This window comes from Pagrus pagrus (genome assembly GCF_965226575.1).
Source record: "Pagrus pagrus genome assembly, chromosome: 23".
NCBI lineage: Eukaryota > Metazoa > Chordata > Actinopteri > Spariformes > Sparidae > Pagrus > Pagrus pagrus.
Window position 1 is genome coordinate 7486922 of NC_140205.1, and position 14130 is coordinate 7501051.

The 14130-nt window shown below is 43.5% G+C and overlaps 1 protein-coding gene across 8 annotated transcripts in view; it reads left to right on the forward strand.

Annotated features, from left to right (window-relative positions):
• The window catches only part of anks1b (ankyrin repeat and sterile alpha motif domain containing 1B), a 231211-nt gene that overhangs the window by 214641 nt on the left and 2440 nt on the right, over positions 1–14130 (forward strand). For 5 of the 8 annotated variants that reach the window (XM_084345741.1, XM_084345743.1, XM_084345744.1 and 2 more), the window contains 5 exons: positions 3302–3373; positions 5385–5471; positions 7696–7833; positions 7943–8110; positions 13988–14079. In XM_084345741.1, the coding sequence (XP_084201867.1) occupies positions 3302–3373; positions 5385–5471; positions 7696–7833; positions 7943–8110; positions 13988–14079 (557 nt within the window). Of the gene's footprint in view, positions 1–3301; positions 3374–5384; positions 5472–7695; positions 7834–7942; positions 8111–11168; positions 11364–13987; positions 14080–14130 lie in introns of those variants that run through there. The other 3 variants (XM_084345742.1, XM_084345748.1, XM_084345747.1) reach the window with 2 other exon arrangements.

Sequence of the window (14130 nt, forward strand, 5' to 3'; positions counted from 1 at the left end):
GCACTCAGTTATTCTCAGCGCTTTGACAAATTTAGACCTTTGCCAGTTACATAAAAGGTGTTATATATCCACGTTACCAGGGATACAGCCTTGCACGTCTGATTGGTTACATGCTCAGCATCCAGACTGGAATGATAATCTACTTCAAGCAGGTAAAAGAAAAGGTGCAGGAAAAGCAATTTGAGATGCCGTTTGCTCTCAGACACAAAGAAATGGGACGTAATTGCCTACCTCGGAGATACGAGCGCTGATTGGCCGTGGTGAAGACGAGAAGTCGACGCGGGATAGATGATAAGCAAGAGAGAGGAGGAGAGGATAGTCGGAGAGAGATGGAAAAATTTCGAGCAAATGGGACGTGATGCCGAAATCAAATATGAATGCAAGCAAGAAAAGATGAGATAGAGGCAGTGAATAAGAGATAAGTATCTCAAGAGCGCGTCTTCTCTCAGTCAGAAATCTCGGCTTTTGCGTTTCCTCACCTCCAGAAGATTGATATCGACAGCGAGGACCGTTAGGCCTCTGACAGGTGTACAACTGCACAGGCGATGGGCTTTGCGGGCACGGTGGACTGTCGAGGGAAAATATGGAGGTCCTTTCCCGGAGCCATTTATGACAACATCTCTAATGCTCGCTGTCCCAGGACAACGGGCTCCAGAGAGCTCAGAGAGTGAGATAAATGAGCGGGAGCCACAACAGAGGGGGGAAGCAGAGCGCTCAGGATGAATATTGGCAAGCTGGAGGGAGATGGAGAGTGAATAAGAATAAATGAGATGGATAAGACAGTGATGAGAGGAGGAGAGGAAGAGAGGAAAGGGTATTGTGTTTGTGTTAATAGAGCAAGTTGGATGGTAAAAAGCCAAAAGCACAGAATAACAGGATGCATCGGCGCTGGACTCATTTTCATCCCGGGCTCGAAATCAACAAAAGCTCCACTTTTTCAGCACCACCTCACATGACATCCCAACTTTATTACGTCAGCTTTTACAACCAGAGCTCAAAAATGTATTATCTCAAGTTATTACAGATCCATTTCCAGTAAAACCCTGCAGACATTCTAACATCATTACCACGCTCTACATCATTAACAGACAATGTTATCTCAACATCGGCTCTGTCTGCTCTTTTATATTAATCTAAAAGCTTCTGCAGATACATCGAATGTACAAAATATGACAGTGTTCGTTTGACTAGTGTGGATTTTCCTTTTGAATCTATAAAGAATTATGGCTTCAACCTGGATTGCCCTTCATGGAAAGAGTAACCACCTCCTTTATATACAAATTTCTGCATGATTATACATTTTTATGACACAGCTACATTCAAGCTTAGGAAACTGTCATCATTAGATGTTTCTGTCCTCTTACTACTTCATCAATTAATCTCAAGTTTAAAGCTAATCATAAATCATGTTGAAAATAACATCATCTAACAGCATTACATTTTAAAGTCTGTCTTAAAACAACTGTGCTAACAATTAAACGGGTTTGGCTTAACTTTCACTGTATAAAACATGGAGTAGTCTCCAGGATGTCACCTGTAGGTTTCTGAAGAGCCATTGTGAAGCCCAGTGGCTCCAGTCGTCGCCATTTTTGCAATGCCCAGCTTATCTAAACTGGTTAGAGTGAAGGTGGAGTATCAAAACGCTCAACCCACGAGAAATGTACACAGCGCGTATTCAGAAATCGCGCCCTCCAACGAGCCGTCAGGACTTCTGTGTATACAGTCACCGCCCCCAGCACAGCCCTGGTTGCAAAAACAAAGATGGAGCTGAGGCGGAAACACAGTAGGCGGTGCCTGCTCAGGCCTGTGACAGCTGACCAATCAAAGCAGACTGGGCATGACACTGGTACTATGACAGGGCGTTCAATAGCGGTTGAATAGAGGCGCTGCAGCATAATACGGAGTCTTTAATTGTATTTAAACGAGTGAGTTATATAAAAATTCAACCTCAGTCTTGGCTGTACTTTATATGTAGTGTAGTAGTGTAGTGAATACCTGCTGAACATCAGTATGTTAACGTTGTCACTGTGACTGTTTTAGCATGCTGATGTTAGTATCTAGCCTGACTCAAAGCATCCTCACATGGCCACTAGCTAGCTGCAGACGCTGAATCTGATCCAGACCTCATTTAGAGATTTTGTTTATGTACACCAACAGTTACTGCCACAGAGACAAGACAGCAGCTGGTCTTGAGAAAACTGTAATGCAATTTCTAGGATAAGTGCCAGCAACCCTGCCATAACAGCGATTTAAGACTGTTAGCTTGAATCGAGACAAAGTATTAACGTGCCCAGATGACCTCATTCTGATCCGCCAAGGACCAGAATCTAGTCACAGTCTGTGCTGCACAAAATTAACTCATCAGGAAAAGCAATTTGCGCAAAAGGTTTTGCCTCCATAACCAAATGTATCGCTAATCGAATACAAAATAAATCCTGTGACGTAGAGATTTAATCTTGGAGACGTGTACTGTAGAGTCAAACAGGCGGCGATTAAAAAAAAAAGTGTAAATATTTCTCTTCTAATCCACTAAAAGCCTTGTTAGGTTCCCACTTTGGGGAATAAGACTTGTTCCATAAGCAGGAAGGTCTCTGCGAGGTGGTGGCTGTCACACCCATTAAGTGCTGTAATGTCGACATAAACATCGTCCCTGTAAAACACTGTCACCATTAGTAGCTTCTTTATTAAATCAGATTCTACGTGTGCAGAATGTCTGACCACGAAGTCGCGTCCAGAGACGAGGACTTGCCAGACTCTGGTTTTAATGTCTCTCCAGGAGCCTCTCAAGGTGGATTTAATCACTGCTGTGTGTGTCCGTGCGTATTTAATCAAACTCCATGTTAGTACAGCCGCCACAGAGAGGTATACGCCACAATAAATACGGTCTATTTAATAGATACACACATATTCTACATGTTTGTCCGTATATTTCATCAAGGCAATAAAAATAATTCAGCCGTGCTGGAAAACAAAAAGTGTTTTAATCACTTCAGCAAAGCACTGTTTGCATTTATAGGTCAAATATGCCAAACATTTCCTGCTTCAAGCTTCTTATATGTGGAAATTTCAGAAGATGTTATCATAGACGATGTTTCAAGGTCATGAGAATGAACCGCTGGATATATCACAGCAATATTTCAAAATATCAGATATACTGTCTATCATATACCGTGATTTGACCTAAAAATGGGCCAGCCCACCAGAGCGAAGGAGTGGCAGAGATTAGGAGTTAACCAGCCTTAACCAGACTCTCACATAGGTCCGTATTCTCCTGAGCATTTGTTTATTGGTCTTTTCACAGTACCTGGGCTCCATGCTGGTGAAGGAGCTGAGAGGGACGGAGTCCACACAAGACGCTTGTGCCAAAATGAGGGTAAAGCACAGCCTAACACACTTTATTCCTGCTATTGTTCGCAAACTGACGTTATTAACATCTATTGCTGAGGTCTGGGAACACACTCGTATTGCTAGAATGAGGTCTGAAACACGCTACAAATACAAGAAGTTGTAATTAACTGAGAATGAATGCACATGGCTGCACATTATATTAACATTTTCTCCAGAAGCCCTTACCGGACCTTTAAATCTGGGACACAGCCTCATAACGTGGGTGCCCTCACACTCACTCCAGAACTTAAACAAACTTAAAATATCACAACGGTGGATTAAGTGAACGGAGGGATTTATTTTTTAATATCCCAGCCTGGGTGGCTCAGTAACCCTCCTTTTACCTCAAATCACCTTATCTGCTCCTCTCACTTTGTGTCCTTTCTGCTGCTCACACTATCGGTTTCCTCCTCTCTTTTATTCCTCACTGCTGTTATCTGTCTCCTGCCATCAGGTCTTTTCTTCCTGCTCACTCGCCCCTCGCCATCTTTCACCGTAACACTTACTCTCTCTCTCTCTCTCCTCTGGCCCCTCAGCTCACATCCCTCGCTCTCACCCTGTGCTGCTGCAGTGTGAAGATAAATTTAATATTCATGAGCAAAGCTTTTCTGTTCCTCTCCCTTCTTCTGCCTCTTTTCTTCTGTCTCTGTATTTCTGTTGCCACATCAGATGGTATCCTTTTCTTCTTCTCTCCTTCCTCAGTCGGACGCTCCTTTGCTGCAAACTAAGGTCGTAATTAAGCGTAATGAGATGCGCGTTGTATCATTATGGATCTTCTTATGCGTCTTCCCTGCCTGTTCCCAGCTTCTCTCCTTTCATCTGTCCCCTCCATCCTTTCACTGTGGATGTTAAGATCCCAACTTCACAGCCTGTAGCTGGGTATCTGCCAGCGAAGCCAGGCAAGCGCCGCCTTTGTCAGCTTCTCATCGCTACCTGATCCTGACAAGGCCGAAGCGCAGCAGCAAGCAACGCGCAGCGAGCAGGGAGGAAGGAAACAGAACAAAGAAAAACAAAGAGATGGAAAGGATGGCAGAAAGTAGATTTGACGTGGGGTGGGGGAGAAAGGAGGGATGGAGTGTGATAGAGATATGGATACGGAGAGACAAGTGATGAAAGACAAGAAGTGAAAGCAGGAAAGGGACTCATCTCACGTCGATTTATTTGAATATATTAAAGCTTCTGGCAGGTAGAACGACAGCTTGGAGGGAGATGCAGAGATTGCTGTAAATCACACGAATCTCCACAGCACCTCGCTGCATAATGAGTTTAAATATAGATAATTGAGATGTGTTCAAGTGCCAATATTTAATTAAAAGGAATGAACAAAGATATATAGTAGGAGCCCGACGTAGCTTATAAGCTAATAGACTTAATGGATGCGGCGCTGCAGAGATGCATGTCAGAAGCGGTTGTTTTATGAGGCGCCTGACAACCTTTAACCTTTCGGAGATGCTGGGATTGAAGTGATACCAAAACACCGATGGATTATCTCATTTACTTCATCCTTCTCTTTATGTATTCGGGTTGTTTACTTGTTTTTCTCACATACTCCCATACGTCCCCAGACATGGATTTAAGTCTTGTACAAAACTAAAAGGTTATTAAATTCAGCGGGGATCTCTAACAAGCCGAGACTAATTGTAATTTTCAACAATAAGGATTAAAAGTTCAATAAGGCCCATTTCTTGTCCCCAGACAGTGTACTGACATCATTTATTTAATATATTGAGTTTCATGGAGCGGAACGGTATATTTTTATGTGTTTACTCTTTTCCTTTCCTTCTTAAAGTGTACCAGACCGATGCATTTAAATGTTAAATGCATGCCTGAGAGGATTTGGAGCTCCTCGATATAGTTTCACAAAGTGGGGCACATAGGGCCCCCAAAAAGCTAAAAATGGCCCTGGTTCAGAACAGTAGCTCATTCCTCTTCAGTGCCTGAAAGTCATCGCTGCCTCTCTCCTCTTTTTGTTGTCTGTTTTTTTTGTGCGCTCTAAGAAGTCGACAGAACAGATGAAGAAAGTGCCGACCATCGTGCTCTCCGTGTCCTACAAAGGAGTGAAGTTCATCGACGCCACAAATAAGGTAACGCTCACAGCCCCCGGCTTCCTGCGACGCCTACTGTAAATAACACGTGAAAGGTCAGGCTTTTGAACAGGTGTCAGCACAGCAGCGCTCGGCGAGGTCTTCTTCGACCGCAGCCCGACTGATTTTAAAGTATATGGTGTAAAAAAAAAAAATCAATAAGGTGTAAAAGAGGGCAAAACACAACCAGGAAATAATCAGTATGGAATAGATGAGCTGAGAAGAATCAATAACAAGCTGCTCAGTTCATTAAATCCTTAATGGGATGTTTAAAAAGCTCATAATAAAAAACTTCAAGTAATTTCACACAGTTCATCGTCACCTCGTTCCTCCTCCATCCAGTGACGGCTGAGTGACGGCTGCCCGGTGCGAGTGCAACTTGAACAGAAAAAAGCGTTTTCATTTGTGATGTGTAATGAGTTTCTGTCAGTTCAGTACAAGTATAAGACAATCTAATTTACTTCAGGTGGGTGAAAATGGGGCACAGAGAGAAACTATTTTAAGATAATTATAAGCTGCTTGCTTGCATAAAAGTATTTATGCACAGCGCACACACATACACACAGCTGAAGATGAGCATAATTTGCAGATAGTACATTTGGAGTTCAGTGATTTTCCTCAGGCGACAGAGCACGGAGACTTGTGCTGAACAATGTGCAGAAAAATAGGCACATTGCAATTATGTTGACAGATTGTGTGATACGAGTCAGGATTTTAGAAGAAATGGTAAGTTTTCCATTTTATTTTCACAAAAGAACAATGAACAAACAAGTTTCTACTCTTAGATCTGGAGAATGTTATTTGTAGGCCGAGGCGTCTCTGCAGCTGAATGCTGAATGTTATTATTTTGATGAATCAGTCGTAGCAAAGACTCCAGTAATACATAAAATCATGCCGTGGCTGCCAGCTGGTTAGCAGCCTGGTCAGTGGTCCTGCGCTTCAAAGTTTGACGCTGTACTTACCCCTGTAGCGCAGTAGTGTCTGAGTCAGGGGTGGTAAGGGTCGCTCGTTCAGAGGACTTTCCCTCTGGAGACCGGGGTTTACCTCTCAATTGTGACCAAGAGTCAAGATTGTTTTGTTATAAATGTATATTTATGAGGCCGAATTAACCGCAAGTGTGATCTTTTCCTAAACCTAACCAAGTCGTTTTTGTGCCTAACCCTAACCAAACCGTGACTGACGACGTAAATGACATCCCAAAAGTAATAATATGTCTTTCTATGTGAATTGTTCCTCAGCAAGCTTCATTTTAAACGTCTTACCGGACATTGTATATTACGTATTATGACTAACTTGACCGCAAAGCCCTTCACGTGCAAAACTGATGGGGTAGGTAGAGCGTCATACTTCGTAGCTAAAGGCAGCGAGAATGTGTTGTGACACTAGAAACCAGTATGTGCTGTGTCTGTTTTTGCACAAACAGTTTCATGTTAGACTTTTGTCTTCCCTTGGCTCTGCATGGTTACAGAACAGAAAGTGCTGGTACTGCCTCGAGCATGGCCATCAGGCAGTCACAACTCATTTTGCATCGTCACTTTGCCTGCTTAGAGTCTCTGCTCTGAGATTTGCAAAATCTACAGCTCAGCTTTCTCCAAGTCCTTAGATACTACTGAAACTTATTTACCGAATAGAGAATGGTACAAGAGAAACAATAATAAGGGTAATCAATCAATTAAGAAGATAAGGGGCACAACACAGAGAAGTCAAAATGGGGCAGCAGTTGCACCTGGATCAGCTCTCCAGGACATTATGTGAAGATAAATCTTCCCCCTTCTTTCTTCTTAGCTTATCTGCTGTGTCCAACAACTCTCCTTACAAAAATGATCAACAGGCTCATATCTTTTCATAGACTCAAAGACAATAGATAGAGAACTGCTTAGAATGACAAAAATACGTTTACCTAATGTTAAAACTTTCCTCTGAAGCTTTGATGTTCATAACTCACAGCTCCGAGATGTGCTTTAATTAACACGACACAAAGTCGGAGTGTTCGCTGGTGACATTACCAGAGGACAATTTCCAACTCGGTGGCTCCGGAAAACTCTCAAACCAAAATTGCGCTACAGTGATTATGGTTTTTGGGATGTGTGAAACGAGATGAATAATAAATCAGATTTGTTTTTCCATGAAGTGGCTCACTAGAGATGATCAACAATCGCTCTCTACACCTCCTTATCTTTATCTTCGCCTTCTGTTTCCTCCTCTTCTTTCTCTCTCTCTGCAGAACATCATAGCAGAACACGAGATTCGTAACATCTCGTGTGCGGCTCAAGATCCAGAGGATCTGTCTACATTTGCCTACATCACCAAAGACCTCAAGTCCAGTCACCACTACTGCCACGTCTTCACTGCTTTTGATGTGGTCAGTACTCGCACTAAAACTGTGTTTTTATAAGCAAATTTCAAAATAAAAGTACCTTTTAATATCGCTTTAGTATCCTAACGCCTGTTCGCCTTTACCCTCTTGTCAGAACTTGGCGTATGAGATCATCCTGACACTCGGCCAGGCCTTCGAGGTGGCCTACCAGCTGGCCCTGCAAGCCAGGAAGAGCGGCCACGGATCGTCCACACTGCCGGAGAGCTTTGACAGCAAGCCCAGCAAACCTGTCCCCAAACCTCGAGTCAACATCCGCAAATCTGTAAGCATCACTGCCGCACAACCGCACTACTGTTCGAAGGGAAAATCCATCCTAAAGTAAACTTGTTCTCCTCGCCGAGTAGTATTTCTATTAGCTGGATCCTCTACATCTTACAGCTTTTTCAAAATGAACATACAGTAGAGAATTGTGTTTTAAGATGGATTTTCACTTTAACTTCTCATACCACCTCTTGAACTAACCAGCATCCCATCAACTCTGTCTCATTCACACGGGAATCTGTCCACAATTTCCATCCCTTTGCTCCGATTCGTCCCGGTCTCTCATCCCTGCTCAACTGCATCAACTCAGTTTGGTTCACTGGGATTATCCCGGAGCGCTTGTGTTTAGTGTGTGTGTGTGTGTGTGTGTGTGTGTGTGTGTGTGTGTGTGTGTGAGTCTTGGCCCAGCGGACAGCGTGGCAGAGGTGTAGGTGGATATTTGATCTGTTAAGCGTCCGCTCGGTCTTGTTGTCCCTGCAGTCTCTTACACAGTGGGCTGATTGATGAGGCCTGTTTGCATTGAGCTCTGGGGAGGCCTGCTTGGCTCGCCTTGCTTGTGTCTGTGTGTGTGTTTGTGTGAGAGAGAGTGTGTGTTTGTGTGTAAGAAGATAAAGAATCCTCAAGTGGAGGACTGCTACATACTGCAGCCCTGCATGGAGAATTAATTTATTGACATTTCAGTCCAACAGCGCCTCGAAAATGCTGTAGTGTGCAGGGGTCTCTGATGTGTCTGAGCTACACGACAAACTGCAGTGGGTGCCTGCTACTGTTAACCTGTTTATGGTGTTTTTTTAGTGTATTTGATGTTCACTAAGTCCTACAAAGTTGAAATATACACTTGACTGTTGAGTTTGCTAATTTTACAATATTTGAGCACTAATGGTAGAACATCAGGAAAGGTGGGAATTATCCTGATGACACATCGTTGCATAAAAATGTGATACTGGCTCATCCCTTGCCCCGTCTGTGACCTCAGCACGTCATGCATTGCTCCATAATTCAGGCATACAGCCCTCCCTACTCTGACATAATGAATAAAAAATCCAGACATAATGTTTTACCTATTTTTCAGCCGTTGGTTGCATCTTTCGTTGAATATTAATGACTTCACAGATGTCTACTGTCTGGCCAGAATGCTAAAATGTTTTTCCCCGGGCTGAAACCAGTGTTGGAATCCACCAGTATCTCCGTAGACTGTGTTTCAGCCAGTTATCACAAACTAGCGTGGACGGTTCTGTTCCAGGTACAGCCCCAGCGCCAATACAAAAGTTTTGTACGTCCTCGCTTTAGGAAACAAATACACGCCACAGTTCTTGAATGTTAAATGTCCAAACACAAGCAGCCGTACAAGAATTTTGGAATTAAAAATGGCTTAATTTTAATCAAGAGCTGTTTGATCAACGTTAGCAAGACAGGTGCTCTCTGGAAGTTTCTCGTAATCATGCAAAAGTTATGTTGACATCCGAGTTTAAAGTTTAAATGTCCACTGCAACATGAGGTAAATTAGTCACTAGCAACACCCCGAGCCTAACTTCAGTCAGTAACAACTAAATATTGCCATTCGATACTCTGCCCTAGCTTTGTGATATCAGATACTTGTGTCACACTTGTGTCACACAACTTCTGTCTGTGTGCACACGTGTGTGGCCTTTCTTCATGCATCAGCCAACCACAGCGTCACAAAGTCTATCTGTAACCCTCTCAACCTCCCATTAACCCCCAACAGAGCTTTAAAATAGTCACGCTAACCCACTCCGCACACATTATCCCTCCTCCGCCGTCACGCATCGACTGGCACAGCGGCACAGGTGTGTGTGTCTAAAGGGCCCGGTGTAGAGTTACGGCGGCTGCTATATCAGTGCGCTCCGACCACATTTAAGTCCATTGACATACTGTGAGCCATGGAAGAAAGAGATGGGGACGGAGGAACGGTCTCACTTTCTAAAGTGAGAGCGAGATATGAGACGATGAGGAAAAAACCAAGCATAAGCAGTATTCGTGTGTTCGCTCACCTCCTGTGCGTGTGGTCCTGCGCCTACAGAGATGATGTACGATAGCATGTGTACACACAATCTGCTGACTCTGCAACCGTCACATTAACCATTAATTGCCTTTTTTCCCTCCCCGTGTTCATATATGTGTGTGGCATAGTTAATGGCTTGTGGTGTGCAGCGGGGCAAAGATACTGCAGGATTCACTTAATATTCCTGCCACCTGCCAGCCATAATCTCCATCCTGCAGCACGTCTCAAGCGCCCGTGCTTTAAAATACCGTTGCTTTATTTCTCTGCCCATGAGTGTCGTTTCTCCACACCCTCCTGATTATATTTATGTTTTGTATGTGAGCATATCGGCTTGTAAATCTCCCTCAACATCCACTTAACTTGCTCTTGTGAGTGTGAGTGTGTCTGATGTGACTCTATTGTCTTTGATCAGCATCGGCATGTCGCCGCAATCTGAGTGTAGCTCCGACATGAGATGGAGTACGTGACCCTAACCGTGTATGATTGAGTTTTACAGCCTCGTGTTGCTTGTAAGGAGTGAAAAAGCCTTCCAGTGAAGTGAAAATAGCTGCTGGTTCGTTTTCTTGGTGCTCTGGGAGAGTTTACACTTTCTTTAAAAAAACTCAAAACCCAAATGGGAAACACCGTCTGTGAAGCAGACTGACATTACACCGTCATAACCATGACAGGACACCTTCCATATAAAGCGGTGCCATGAAATATAAGCTATCTCACCTCATTGGCAGAATTTTTCATGATTTGGGAAAATTTGAATTGAGTTTGTATTGTGAGGTGCTTTTTCAGAGTGAGGTTTTCGTGCCATACTCGTCTTGTCGGGAGTGTTTTGTCGTGCAGGAGTTGCTGTATAAATGTGGCGTTAACACGACTTACTCTTGCTTTAGTTTTGCTGTATTACAGTACTCGTGCTGTTCCACACTGTCGCCATGCAGCCGCTCTGTCATCGCTGTGGTTTTGCCTTGCTGCTGTGTTGTTTTTCGGTGTTGGTGTTGCAGACCGGGGCCCCACTTTGACTTGTATATGACCTCTGCCCCTGTAGGTCATCATGCCCCCTTCCAGCCGCTGGTCACTGGGCCACATTTACACCCCTCACCGGCCTCCTCTCCACCCTCCTCTTCCTCCCCCTCGACTCTTCCATCTTCCTCACAAAGCTCAGTCACAGGTCCTCCACGCTTTTCCTTCTCTTATCCTTTACTTTTTCCACATGAGTTTCTTTTAGTCGGGGAGAAAGCGACCATCTGTAAGTTTAAGCTTCCATTTTTATTCTGTCGCTTTGATTCAACTGACTCTGCATCCCTGTGTGTTCTGTTTGAAGTGAGTGTGTCTCATCATTCAGTTACTACCTCTTTCTCCTTATCAAGTTGGTAGCATTGCTATAATAAAACGGGTGCGAGGCTTCAGCCAGTCTCGCAAAGCCAACCCATTTCATTTCTTTACAGCCAATACAGAGCTGCATGCAGACCTCAACTTTAGTGCCTCGGCCAGTTTTTATGTGTCCCACTGCCCCTTTTCATCCCCCTGGATAGAGATACGCTGCCTCTTTATAGATGCACAACAGTGTTTGAAGCAATAACTACTACGTTAAAGGGGCAATGTGCAAGATGTGGCCATGATTTTGGTTTAAAATGTTAAAAAAAATACTGGATCGAGTTTCTTTCCTTTACCAAACTAAAACCAGCTTAAATGCCTCGTTAACTCATCATAAAATACACTCCACAAGTCTTGGTCTTGGTCAGGGACTGTAAATCGCCTCCATACTGTATCCCCTGTCTTCAAACTGACCTCAGTCAGTCGGTCTGAGTCCAGGTCAGCTGAGCCCCATTGCCTGCGGTACCTCCTCAAGTGATCTGAGACAACGGTCCAGCAAACAGTCAGCTAAAAATGCCACTAGCAACACAAGTACCTGAGCTAATTAGCTAACGGCAGCTAGCTACAGCCAAACATTGCTACAGCAAAGACTATAGTGAGCAGCAGTTTGCGGTTATGCTGCCACCTCTAATTGTGGAGCGACCTTCAATCACTGGTCATATATTACATATATTCAATCCATTAAAAACCTTCATTGAATGCTTGGAATGAGCTTTAACTCTTGGAGTGTTTTCCTCTCTGATCCACACCGCTTCCCCCCCTCATCCACATCTTCATCATGCACACAAGGCAGCTGCATTTTTAAAGGGTCATCAAAAGAAGACTGCCAGAGCGAACACTGTGTGCCAGGAAATGTTCCAAGTGTGCAAAAGTGAGATACGCTCCCATTGCATACGGCTTGTTTCGCATCAACTTGGATAACTGAGGTCCCTTTGAAGGTTTGCAGCGCTGGATGTCCCTGCAGCATTACTACATGTTCTAATGTTCAGACCCTTCTGCAGAAAATCAGAAAAGGGTGCTGGTGGAAAAACGTATTTTGAAGGCAGGCATAGTTTATTTCATGGCTTCATGATGAATTTGAGACTGATCCTTGTGACGCTCTGAACAAGTTCTTCACCGAGCATGATGGTGCTGTGCTGCTGTTTGTCCGTAATCTTGTAACCCCCATAACAAGATTATATGGTCTTGCTGTGGTGTTGTGAGAGGGAGAGGATCGAGAACTGGATTAATATTATAGTTAGTCTCCGTATTGGTGCTGTAGCAGTGTGTTGAGAGAAGATAAGGGGAACATGGTTTTGTTACTGAGCTACAGAAGTAGCTCTTTAAAACATGTTATAAAATACTAATACTACTTTAAGGCACATTTAATACATTTGTTTTATAATAAGCTTTAGTAAGAGTACAAGGACAAATTTAAACTGCAGCTCTCGCAGTCGAGCCTCCCCTCCCCCCAAATTATCTGAAAATAAACCGCTAGATTGGACGAATAAAAACACCCCCGGCAACAAAACCCAGCTGCTTGATTGGTTGCTGCGGAGTTATTTTTGAAAGCAATTTAGATTGTTTGGTTTGCTTCTCAGCTTTGAGGCAACAATAGCTTCACGGCGGCAGCAACAGACAAGAGTCCACTCCTCTGCAACAATCGTAACGGATCGGATGTACAGGAAGTGCACTGCTGTATAATAGAGCTGCAGCGACTAAATCCAACGCCAGCTATCTTGACAGTAAAATGAAAATCACTGGGTTGTGGACAAAACAAGTAGTTTGAGGACGTCAAATTGAGCTTTATTGAGGAAACACTCCTCGCATTTTTCTGACACATTATACACCAAACGGCTAACTGATGCCTTTACATATTATATTAAAGGTCCTGCCTTTAATTCTGTGACTTTGTGACATCACACTGTGTCACCGGTATGACAGTATGAGAAAACTGATGTTTTTTGAGCATTAAAGCATGAAAAATGAGCATTATGTCTCCTTTTTAATTGAGAAAATAATCAAAAGATCACTGAACATTAAGATAATTGCTGGTAGCAGCCTTAACAGCACAAAGTAATTATCCAGGACCAGCAGCATCTTGCGTTTAGATTTTTATAGATATGGAAAATTAAAAGGAATTTCTTCTCTAACTGTGAGCGTCCGTCCATGATCTCTGTTCTGCTTCCTCATTTGTAATCTGTACCTAATCTTCCTGCTTCATTTAAATTATTATCTTTCCGTTCCATTACTTAATAAACAGCACATCCTCCATCTCATCCACTCTACCGTCTCACTCTGTTTTCACTGACTTTATTAGCATGAAATTGTATCGGAAAATTGCCCCTACAGTGTGCAAAATGTCGATTTTCAACAGAAACAGCTGTTTTCATGATGAATTGTTTGGTTTGACAACATGCATCCTAAAGTATTGAATGAATACAGTAATGTGCAGTCTGTGCAGGTCTTTAAAAATAATCGGGCTCTCTTCTCCGTCTCTTTCTGTGTCAGATGGAGCAGCCGTCCATGGACCAGAAGGGCCACGCCAACGTGCCGTGGATTGTGGAGCCGGGTCAGGAGGCCAAGAGAGGAGTCAACACCAAGTACGAGACCACTATTTTCTAACATACACCCGCCTTGTCCACTCCTGTGTG